Source organism: Prosopis cineraria, unplaced genomic scaffold, assembly GCF_029017545.1.
Source record: "Prosopis cineraria cultivar Desert tree isolate PC_DT_omini unplaced genomic scaffold, ASM2901754v1 PC335, whole genome shotgun sequence".
Taxonomy (NCBI): Eukaryota; Viridiplantae; Streptophyta; class Magnoliopsida; order Fabales; family Fabaceae; genus Prosopis; species Prosopis cineraria.
Window position 1 is genome coordinate 7,318 of NW_026555662.1, and position 12,187 is coordinate 19,504.

Consider the following 12,187-nt stretch of genomic DNA (forward strand, 5'->3'; position numbering starts at 1 on the left):
GAAAAGGACGAGGAGAAGCTTTTGTAACGTGCTTTTGAAACATGATCCCTTTAATTTTTAATATAATCATGTCATCTCAAACTTTTAATGACTTATACTTTTAATCTCTCTTTATATTCTTGTCACACAAAATTTATTTATAATTTTTTACTCTTGGGGTTTTTTGTACAATTATTTTTATTTCACTATTAATATTTCAAGTACGGTTTTTGATAGAAGGATGAATAAAGTTTGTGATCGAATTAGAGACCATCATACATTATAAGTTGAACAACTAATAATGTTAATTTTCAATACTAATATATGTTAAACTATTTAGTATTTATAATATAATTTTTTTCAACATATCAAACTTTATATTTTTTATTACTATTTAACATATCAAATTTTATGTTATTGAAAATTTTTAAGAAAACATGCTTTTTGATTCTTGCACTTTGTTAGTATTTTGCTATATGTCCTCACATTTTTTTTCAGTATTTTAGGTTCCTACACTTTTATTTTCATGTTTTGGATCTCCAAATAAACAAATGAATATAGTGTAGGAACCTGGATGAATGTAAAACATTAAAAAATAAAAATATAGAGATTTAAAATATATAAAAAAAGTACAGAAACCTATATCAAAACATGAACAAAGTGCATAGACCAAAATGTATGTTTTTTCAAACTTTTATCATTTTTTTAAACACTTCTAATATATTACATTTGTATAACAAAATTTACAAATCATTATAAATTAATGTTTATTTTGATAATTGTACATTTAAAAATATATTTTATTATATATAATTCAAAAAATTTTCAGTTTACTAAACTGACTTTAGAAAAAATATATTCAAATATAAATTTTTTACAACAAATGACTTTCAATAAATGAACTTTCAGTAAATGAACTTTTAAAAATTAAAAACTAAACACATACTTAGTCCCTCAAAACATCATAATTTCTTTGAAGTTTTAAGGATTTTTCTATCATTAAAAAAATAATATAAAAGATTAAATTATCCTTAATTGAAATAAAAATTCTAAACCTGAGAAAGATATTTCACACCCTTGATTCGTAAGTTTTGTTCTAATATCATAATTTTTCCTTCTAAAATTGCAAAAAATTAATAATAATTCGCAAGTTTACATTTAAAATTTTGATATTTTCAAGTGTTGTAAGTATCAATTATTATTCATAAGTTTTGTTTTAAAACTCATAACTTTTCTTCTTAAATGTGCAAAATTCACCAGCAATACAAGTTCGCATTTGATATCTAATTATTCCTCAGATGTTGCAAATATTGATTATCATTTATAAATTTTATTTTAATATTCTTATTTTTTTCTTAAATATATAAAAATTCAACAGTAATTCACAAATTGATGAATTAAAATCTCAATATTCTTCAAATGTTACAAATATCAATTATCATTTATAATTTTAGGCTAATATTCATATCTTTTCTTCCTACATTTATAAGAATTTAATAGCAATTTACAAGTATTTGTTTGAGACTTGTGTTTTTTATTTCAATAAATAATAATTTTTTACATTAATTTTGTAATAGAACTTTTAAGAAATTATAACATTTTAAAAAAACTAAAATATCATTTATATAATTTAAAAAAATTTTAATTCATTTTTTCTTTTAGAAACACCTCATGATCTGGGCAAGCAAGCAATCTAGTGCGACGATGCGATCTAAATTTTTGTTATCGAATAACAACAGAAATTCGGAATAATTTTTGTCACAATATTTTCACGGCAGTGAAACTGCATTTTTTCAAATGAAAAAAGAAATCGTGGTTCGTAAAAAATAAATAAATAAATAAAGCAACGCATTTTGAACCGAGATCACCGTAAATAATTAGTAATTGCAAAAAAAAAAAAAAATCAGAAAAAAAATATAACGAAAAATAAGTCTTGGCAATAATAAATCGAGGGCCAGCGTTCTCCGAAAGATCCTTCGCTTGGAAGAACAATAAAATCCAAGAAGAAACGTTAACTCCCTCGACATGGCGATAGCTTAGTCTTCGGCTTCAACTTCAGATTACCAGATTTAACTTTACCGAGTGATGGGTTCAATGCCGAGTATAACTGAATGAAAATTCACAACCAAACACCCCAGGAAAAGACGCAGATATCTGCTTTTCATCGAGTCCATTCACGCTCCTTGCTAGTTTGCGGCGAAACCCCACTCTCTTCCCCTATTCTCAAAGCTCTGTGCCAATATCTTCCTTTCTCATTTTTCCATCTTTCTCTAGATCTTACCCTTCTCGCTCTATTCGGTCCACTTTCAGTTTCGGACATGTCCATTCTGGACGTGCTGACGTTTTCGGCCAAGTAAGAATTCTCCCTGCTTGTGTACAATGCACTGCGCTTCAAATCTGAAGAATATAATCTGCATCTGGACGGGATCGGCGGGATCGTTTCAACAAGTGTATTGAATCGGCTGCAATGGGTTCGAACCAGTCCGCCCAAGTAATCAAAGAGAACGACGAGGAAGAGGAAGAAGACGATGATGAGAGGAATATCAACGGTGAGAGGGATATATTGGAATCGGATAATCATTTGTTGAAGAAAGTGTTGGAGCAAGAACCGGAGATGCTACCGTGCCGTGCATCAGCATCGCCCTTGTCCCCGCAGCTTTCTTCCTTAGGAACGCCGCGGCTTGGCCCCTCCATCAAGGTCTGGGATCCTTACAATGTCCTGGCTCCGCCGCCGCCTCTGCCGCCTCCTCCAGTGTTCTCGAGGAGATTCTCCGCGAACGCAATGGATGATGACCAGACGGAGGTGTATCTGATCAGCCATGGAGAGTGTGAATTGAGTTTGAGGCCGGATTTGGTTGGGGGTAGGTGCCCTGGAGCGGCGCTGACGCCGAATGGGAAGCGTCAAGCGAGGGCTTTGGCCGTGTTTTTGAAGTCGCAGGGTGTTCGGTTCAGTGCTGTGTATTCTTCACCATTGGATCGGGCACGGTCAACGGCAGTCTCTGTCTGCAAGGTACGCATTAAACAATCTACATGTGCTCGGTTTGTGTTGAGTAATAGTTTTGAAGCGTCTTTAGGGGTAAGAAAAGAAAAAGCAATACAGTACAGAGCTGCTTTGATGGAGTCTTACAAATAAACTCTACAAAATTCTAGTTATATATATTACGCTTAATTGCCTACTCATAAGGAATTGGTAGTCTAAAAGCCATAAACCATGGGAGTGGAAGGCGATGAAGTGACATTGATTTTACAATATCGAGTATGTATGGAATGGGAAATAATAGATCATCATCGTTGCTTTATCATTGATGTGGATAGCAACTTTGCCGGTGGCCGTCCAGGGTTGATAATCTGGGTGTCGATTATATCTGTTATTTACAGCAATTGCATGTTTCACTTCCTCAAGACATCTTTCAAACGAACAGGTTAAAACCGTCTGATTAATTGTTATAATCTGTAAGAAATAAAAAATACAGAACTTGCTGTTACTGATAACTCGTGTTTGTATCAGTGACGATAGCATATTCTCTAAATTCTAATCATGAAGAATTTGCGCAGAAGTGGGCTATTGAGATTCTCATTTAGCCATAGCTTGTTCGTTTTCATCTCTAGTATATGTCAAATTATTTTTCTTCACACAGACTGTTCCATAATATGAAAAGCAGATCAATTTTCTAGTAAATATGCTCCTGGGTCGGTCTTGGTTTCTAAGCTACTACTTCGACTCACTAGCAACTCGGCAGAGAAGGGAGAAAGATAGAGTAGGAAGTGATAATGGGAAGTTTGATTGCTCATGTACAAATCGATTTTTTCGTTCAATCTCTTATTTTCACGGTGAATTGAGATGATCCATTTACCACTTTAAAATTGCACTGGAGATGACATGATGAAATGAATCTGAGATGAAAGATGTGGAAGGATTTTAAGAGAACATGTCTTGTGTTCTATATGTTGAAACCTATGCTTAAACATAATAAACTTTTGTCAATTAAAACTGACAACAAGCATCAGACACTTAAATTGATTACGTGCTTATGCTCTCATTTCTTGCTTCTAACATTGACATAAAAACACTAAAACAGTCCCTTATCATCACTGTGCTAAATATTTTCAATTACAATAAAGATGGATGCGTTTATTAGAACGTTGAAATATGAGCGGGTAAGTTTGAGATGGAATTAATGTGTTTATGAAATTGGAGATGAAAATGAAAAAAATGGTGAAAGATGTCATTGCTGTTTATTACTGTTTCTATTGATTGCTTGTTGTCCATAGATTCAAAGCAGGCTAACTGATGCAGAAATTATCATAACCTCAGAAAGTTAACATCTTTGGTGTTCAATGATAATCAACTAAGGGCATGGGATGTCTTAAATTCCTCGACAAAGTTATTTTAGACACTAACGGGCTTGAATCAGTGGTGAAGAACTGGAAGTTTGAGCAAGTCTCATTTGACTCTAGAGTCAAAACTAGGACTGAAGAACTGTGTTAGTGACCTTCTAGTTATAAGACACATACAAATATGAAATTCAGCTTTGATTGAGATGAAGTGTGTGTATAATTGTTTTGTATTGAACTTTACTTGCCTTTGGAATTTCACTTAGATGAATGCAGCATTGCTGATGAGAAATGTACATATTATGTTACGAAATTTAGTGCTTGAAATCTCATTGTACAAAGCTTCAATTGCCAGGAAGTCGATTTTTCTGAGGAACAGATTCAATCATCAGATGCTCTTGAAGAGATGAGTCAAGGGAATTGGGAGGGATGTTCTCGATCAGACATCTATACATCTGAGATTTTGAGCATAATTGATAGGTTCCAGCCAGATTTCACAGCACCGTCTGGAGAATCACTTAGACAGGTGGAATTCCGGATGATTCACTTCTTAAATGGAATCCTGGGACTGCCTGGAAAACTGAGGTTAGATCTCTCCTCACATCCAAATGAGAGCCAGGCATTTGCACAGCACAGCTCCCATTCTTTGAACAACTCCGTTCATGACCAAGACGGATCTCCTCTACATCCAACCCAATGGGATTTACTCCACAGGCATCATCGACCAGGACTATCAAGGAAAAAATCTGGTAAGAGCAGGCTACAGTTTGTGACAACCACTGGAGATGAGATTGAAGATGAAATTTCTCCTATTGAAGTGAACCACCAAACTTCCCTGCATAATTCAAGTTTCAGCAGCTTTTCGGCTCCTGTTTCACATATTGGCATCTTCACTCATTCGGTGCCAATTAAGTGTCTCCTGACAGGGCTTCTTGGATGCAGCCCTCTGATGTCACATAAGATCTGCATAGATGATTCTTCGGTGACTGTGTTGCAGCATTCTTTGAAAACTGGTTGGCGGATAAAAAGGCTCAATGACACAGCCCACCTTAGGCTTCTTTAATTAAAGGAAGTTTCATTCACAGGAACCTGAATTTCGATGTTGCTTCGATTTATACATTTAGCGTGGTTGTTGTTGCTATTCGCTTGACTTGGCAGTTCTTGTTGTAGCCTTTTAATTAATCCTGCACTAGTCGACTCCCAACAATATGATACAGGAGTTGAATTGTTGTATCAATTCTTTTGATTTGTGGCACTTGTCAAGTTGATTTTATACATCTACATGTTACATATGTAATGTACTTCCAAGGGTGAAATTTTGAAATTGAAGAGCTTTGATGAACCTTTTCCGCCCCTCCCCCCATCAGTTAGATTAAAGGATAAGATATTTTTCATGAACTATCTTATTCTTCCAGCTCTTATGAGACTGGGACCACAGGCGAGGGATGCCAGTCTAGCCCGTTGAACATGAAAAGGGCTGATTTTACACCAGGCTGTGTTGTTTACCTTCGATTTGTCACCAACTCTGTAATAGCATGTACCATGCCGAGGGGATCAGGCATTCAGTGAATGTTGTCGGGCGTTTCTCACTTGATTGGTGAACTTTCAATTAATATTGCCACATTTCCTTTCCTCTGTCGTATTCTATCCTCTCCTCCTCTCGAGAATTTTTCACTCTTCTTGTACTGTCTGTCATCTTTTGGTCCGGGAAAATCCCCCTCGTAATATTTTCAGCAATGAGAATAGATCTGAGTATGATCGTCACATGTGGGGCCCTTGTCCTGTCCACGTGACCCATGTCACATGGGGTAGCGTACTAGGCAGCAGTTCCTAGCCGACGGGTAGGGGGTCTTCTTTTCTCTCCACTTCTCCAATCTTTTACCCATCATTAATTCTATGATTAAAAAAATGATTTAATAAAATGATATGAACGATAAAGATGGGGGAAGTGAAGAGGGGGAAAGTAAAGGAGGGATCTCCTCCCCGCATCGGACCCCTCGTTTAAAAAGCAAAAGCCTTGAGCATGTGAGAGAACCTTATCTTGGCAGCATTACGTGGTGTTGGCTTATCCCCTCCGTAGGTTCAGCTTAGCGGAATCTCTTCTCTACCAAAAATAAAATAAAATAATTATGAACTGGACAATGAGACAATAGAAATACAACTCCGCCGTCTACCCCGTGATGCTCATCAAATTCACCAACACACACATTCACTCTGATGCACCATTTGCGTATCTTCCCTCACTTGTTCCCACGACTTGCTTTGCATCCTTCTGTTCAGCTCAAATCTTCTGTAACTAATGGCTTCAATGTCCCCATTTACTGTCCTCGTCTTCTTGGCTGTCTTCTTTGCCAATTCACAAGTTCTAATTTCCACTACCGATCATCCAAGAACAACTTCATCAGCTTCTCCAGCAGTTTCACCCTACGTCACTGCACCTAATATCTCATCATTCTTCCCTCGTCCAACAGGCGTCGATCATGGAACACCGAGTTCTGCAGCTTCCCCTCAGGCAGAAGCACCCGGACCGAGTTCAGGCGAATTTGTTGGGAAGATTTTTTCCAGTTCAACCAGGTTGGATTGCTCAGCTGCCATTGTTGGGATCCTGCTCATCTCTAGTTTCTTGCAAACAAGCATGGTTGTTTGAGTCTGGTGTTTTTGTATCGAGGATCGTTTTCAGTTTTCCAATAACGTACCTGCTGAAGATTTGATAAGCCCGTTTTAAGGGAGCCGTATGTTGCCAATTCAATCGAGTATTAGAAAATCAAATTTTATTTTTCTCGTTCCATCATTCCATGTTTCATAAGCTTTGAGCCTTTCAAAGCGACGGCCATATGAAAAGCCTTTTTTTTTTTTTTTAATGATACATGTATGTCTAACCACACCCCCCCCCCCGGGCGTCTTTTTGACAGGTTCAAGAGTCAGGACCGATGACTAGGATTTTTTTTTTTTGACAATCTCGTGGTCATATGTATTGCGATTTGAATTTCTTTAATTGGTCAATTGCCAAGCTAAGCGCAAGGAGAGAGATAAAATAAAGTGCAAGCGACCTCCACACTAGCAGTGCTATTTATTGAGAACTACTTTTCGATTATCTTTATAAATTATTTCTATTAATTTTATTAATATTAATATAAAAAAATATAAATACATTATAATTTATAAATAAAATTAAATAAATCTTTTAAAATGTGGTTTATAAATGAACCAGAGGGAGTACCATGCAATGCATAATATTAATCAGCTTGAAACGAATTATTAATTCAACCTTCCATTGAGGCCTCGAGGGCGCTGAGATTTGAGAACTAGAGATCTAACCAGGATAACTCATCTCTTCTGTTAAAAATAAAAGCAAAAAACCTATCCCAATACCTTTATAATTTAAAATATTGAATCAATTAATATACAACGTTTTCAATATAAAAATAAATAAAATTATCAACGACCATTTTTTATGAAAGTGTTAAGAGTGCATATATTTAATATGATAACAAATTAAAAAAATATAATCAATTACTCCCTCCTGATCATAATATAAAATATTTTTAAAACTCTTATTTAGTCTAAAACATAAGATATTGGATACCTTTTATACTCCCTTCGTTTAAAAATGTAAAGTATTTTTTGAAGAATTAATGTTTGAAAATATAAAATATTTTTAATCTTTTGAGACGTAATCATTATTTTTTTAAAAAGTACGATTAATGACTTTATATTTATTATAGGGTATTTCATAGAAGTAAATATGAAAAAATATGGTTAGTTAAAAGTAGGTAACTATTTTATTAAAAAATAAAATTTAATTAAAAATACCTTACATTTTTGAATGGAAAGAGTATTTATTTTTTCAACTATATTCTTACTTTATTTATTATTCATTTGAAAAAAATCATACATTAAAATTTTAATTATTATTATCATAACTCTTATACAGAACATTTAATGAAGATATAATTAAAAAATATGAATATTTTTAAAAAATTTAAAATTTTAACTAATATTATTGATAAACTGTAAATTAATTATGATTTATATTATCATCCTCATGGAGTATGTGATAGTAATTTTATAATTTTCTTGTGTTTAGAGCCTTTGTCAATGGCTGATAGTACTTTTACACGACGCTACAAAAATCAACGTACAAGTTACAATTCAAAAATTTCCTGCTGAGGAAAATACAAAGAGAAGTGATCTCAAATTATCAAATTACAAGTTTGTTTTCGGCTGCTTGTGATGCGGCAAAATTTCCTTTCATAATCCTCTGTTCGTCTCAAAACCTACAAGCAGCGGGCGAACCGTCGATGTGCAGTCCCAGACCCAGCAACTAGACATTTTCGGATTGCAAACTAGAAGCCTTACATTGACAAAAGTAACAAGACACCTGGTAATTCAATTACACGAATGAATGAAGATATCAGTATACGATTCATTTCTACTCAGTTTTCGTTGCGGGGTTTACAGGAAAAAACACTCGAGTTCGATCAACGCCAACCTTACGACCTGGTTCAACAAATATGTTGACCAAACAAGCGTCTCATCATGGAACACAGTCATTGCTGATTTCGCTCGAAGCGGCGATTCCGTTGAAGCTCTTCGAGCCTTCTCGTCCATCCGAAAGCTCGCTCTGCACCCGAATCGTTCTACCTTCCCATGTGCCGTTAAATCCTGCTCCGCCCTTTTTGATCTTCACGCGGGCAAGCAAATTCATCAACAAGCTTTAATCTTTGGCTTTGAATCGGACCTTTTTGTGTCCTCCTCTCTCATTGACATGTACTCCAAGTGCGGCGAGTTGAAGGATGCAAGAACACTGTTTGATGAAATTCCCATGAGAAACGTGGTCTCTTGGACGTCCATGATTGTTGGTTACGTCCAAAATGACAATGCCCACGAAGCAATATGCTTGTTTAAAGAATTACTGGTTGAAAAGAGAGAGAATGTGGTGGACCAAGAAGTTTTGGTTGATTCGATCGCTGTGGCTTCGGTTTTATCAGCTTGTTCTCGGGTAGGCTCGAAGAGAATGACCGAAGTGGCTCATGGCTTAGTGATAAAATGGGGCTTTGTGGGGTATTCAGGGATCTGCAATACTTTGATGGATGCATATGCCAAATGCGGCGAGCTAGATATGTCGAGGCAAGTGTTTGACGGGATGGGTGAAAAGGATGCTGTTTCTTGGAACTCTATGATTGCTGAATATGCACGAAATGGATTGTCTGACGAGGCATTGCAAATTTTTAGTGACATGGTAAAACGCGGCAATGTCATCTACAACGCTGTGACATTATCTGCTGTATTGCTAGCCTGTGCACATTCAGGATCTCTACGAGTCGGGAAGTGCATGCATGATCAGGTGCACAGTTTTTTTTTTTTTCTTTTTTTTTTTTGCCCATTTATTTATTGCCGGTTAATTCCAGCTTGTTCATATATGAAATATTCTGTAATCATTCATCAAGTTTTTGTCCAAGTAATTTGCTTCTACGCTCTTTTCAATCATACCATCCATTGTCTTCTATTTTAGGTAATAAAGATGGCTTTGGAAGACGATGTGTTTGTAGGTACCTCTATTATTGACATGTATTGCAAATGTGGGAGGGTTGATATGGCTAGGAAGGCATTTGATCGCATGAGAGAGAAGAATATTAAGTCATGGACTGCTATGATCACTGGTTATGGAATGCATGGCTATGGGAAAGATGCCATGGAAGTCTTCTACAAGATGATAAGGTCTGGAGTCAAACCAAATTACGTTACTTTTGTGTCAGTGTTGACTGCTTGCAGCCACGCTGGTCTTTTGGAAGAAGGCTGGCATTGGTTTAATAGAATGTACCATGACTTTAATGTTTCACCTGGGATTGAGCATTACTCATGCATGGTTGATCTCCTTGGGCGGGCTGGTTATCTTAATGAGGCCTATGGTTTGATAAAGGAAATGAAGGTGAGGCCTGATTTTATAATCTGGGGTTCCCTTCTTGGAGCTTGCAGGATTCACAAGAACGTAGAGCTAGGGGAGATCTCTGCAAGAAAATTATTTGAGTTAGACTCAAGTAATTGTGGGTACTTCGTGCTACTCTCCAATATTTATGCTGATGCTGGAAGGTGGGAAGATGTTGAGAGGATGAGAATAATCATGAAGAGATATGGATTACTTAAAACCCCTGGGTTCAGTCTAGTTGAACTTCAAGGTAGGGTACATGTATTTTTAGTTGGGGACAAAGAGCATCCTCAGCATAAGAAGCTTTATGAATATTTGGACAAACTGAATATAAAGCTGCGAGAATTAGGCTATGTACCAAATGTAACGTCAGTTCTTCATGATGTAGATGAAGAAGAGAAAGGAATGGTTCTAAGAGTTCACAGTGAGAAACTAGCTGTTGCCTTCGGAATCATAAATTCAGTTCCTGGTACAGCAATCCAGGTGATAAAAAACCTTCGGGTTTGCAGTGACTGCCATACTGTAATTAAGTTGATCTCCAAAATAGTCAATAGGGAAATTGTGGTAAGAGATGCTAAGCGATTTCATCATTTTAAGGATGGGCTATGTTCATGTGGAGATTACTGGTGACTGATAATGAAGGGAATAGGAATATTTGCTGTTGTTTCTCTCCATCATCGACGCTTGAACAGAAGCATAGTGCAGATGCCTTTATATTTACTTCGTAATGGCACTCATCTAAATTGCAAAGACCAATCAATTTGTTAAGGACTGGTCGGAGAATCAGATGCTTTGAATAACCGTGGTTTTAAAGCTAGTTTTTCCAGATGGCTGGCTTCCAATTCATAGATATATAACTATAAGGTCTTGGTACCAATGATACATTGCGTGTATGTGTAACTAAGTACAGGGTCTTCCAAAGGGTAGAATTTTATTGCTAACTCGTCATTCATTTATGTTGAAATCATCGCCAAAAACCAGAAAATTTTGTAGTAAACTATAATGCCCTCAATACCACGAATGGTTATTTGCTTGTGGGAAAATTGGTGAAGTTCTTCTAGAATATATCATAACCATTTTGTTGCTTGGAACAAGATATCATGGAGAACAGCCTCTGAAGAGCTTGCTCACCGATATTCCTCCACGTCTTGAAGTCTGTGGTTGGTCATGTTCTGAATCAGCGTTTGAGTATCTGGAAGAAATCTGAAGGACCTCGTTCTCGCGTTTCAATGCTTCAATCTCTAATTGGAGCTTTTTAATGGTTTCCCTCTTCTCATCATTTCTTCTCACCAACTCTACCAGCTGTTGCAGATTATCCTCTACAAGTTGTGTAATTTGAAAATCTAGGCCGGACCATATTTTGCCAAATCTGCAACGACTCATTGATGGATCGTCAATCGTTTGACTTGATTCGAGGCCCTCAATCTCCGTAAGGAAGTTTTCGTTGGTGGAAGAATCGGTCATTATTTCTTCTTCTAGAGTGCCTTTGCATTCTAATCCTGCTTTACAGATCACGCTGCTTGGCTTAACAGCTGATATCAGTCCATGAACACCTTCTAGCCTTTTCATTTGCCCATAATTAAGGTCTGTACCATCAAATTTTATATCAGGACCTTTGACGATAGATTTTAGATGACATTTGAAGCCATCCTCGAGGTTTCGGCCTCGTATGTTGCTTGTTGCTTTTTCATTGCAGCTAGCACAGAGGGTTATTTTTTTATTAGAAAATGAAGAGGACTCTGAATGAGAAGTATTGGATGTTTCAGACTTCAATTGGTCATATGCTGTGGCTAAAGCCTGGTAAGATTTGCTTAACCCTTCGATCATCTGTTTGAGATCTTTTCTCCCTTTCTGATGCATGTCAGCTCCTTGATCTGAACAATGGTCCTCTTTTAAAATGGTCACGATGGCCTTCATTTTCTCATCCAAATCTACAAATTAGTC

General features: G+C 36.3%; 3 protein-coding genes across 3 annotated transcripts; all 3 read left to right on the plus strand.

The window, feature by feature from the left end:
* Positions 1-2,009: 2,009 nt before the first annotated feature.
* On the plus strand, positions 2,010-5,656 carry LOC129296466 (uncharacterized). The gene is made up of 2 exons (XM_054935061.1): positions 2,010-2,989; positions 4,670-5,656. The coding sequence occupies exons 1-2, from the start codon at positions 2,447-2,449 to the stop codon at positions 5,375-5,377; spliced, it is 1,251 nt and encodes a 416-aa protein (XP_054791036.1). The 5' UTR covers positions 2,010-2,446; the 3' UTR covers positions 5,378-5,656.
* A 789-nt stretch (positions 5,657-6,445) lies between these two features.
* Positions 6,446-7,100, plus strand: LOC129296467 (uncharacterized). The gene has a single exon (XM_054935062.1). The coding sequence runs from the start codon at positions 6,614-6,616 to the stop codon at positions 6,959-6,961; it is 348 nt and encodes a 115-aa protein (XP_054791037.1). The 5' UTR covers positions 6,446-6,613; the 3' UTR covers positions 6,962-7,100.
* Positions 7,101-8,484: 1,384 nt separating this feature from the next.
* LOC129296463 (pentatricopeptide repeat-containing protein At3g26782, mitochondrial-like) lies at positions 8,485-12,016 on the plus strand. The gene is made up of 2 exons (XM_054935058.1): positions 8,485-9,661; positions 9,830-12,016. Exons 1-2 carry the CDS (start codon positions 8,720-8,722, stop codon positions 10,871-10,873), a joined length of 1,986 nt encoding a protein of 661 aa, XP_054791033.1. The 5' UTR covers positions 8,485-8,719; the 3' UTR covers positions 10,874-12,016.
* Positions 12,017-12,187: the final 171 nt, after the last annotated feature.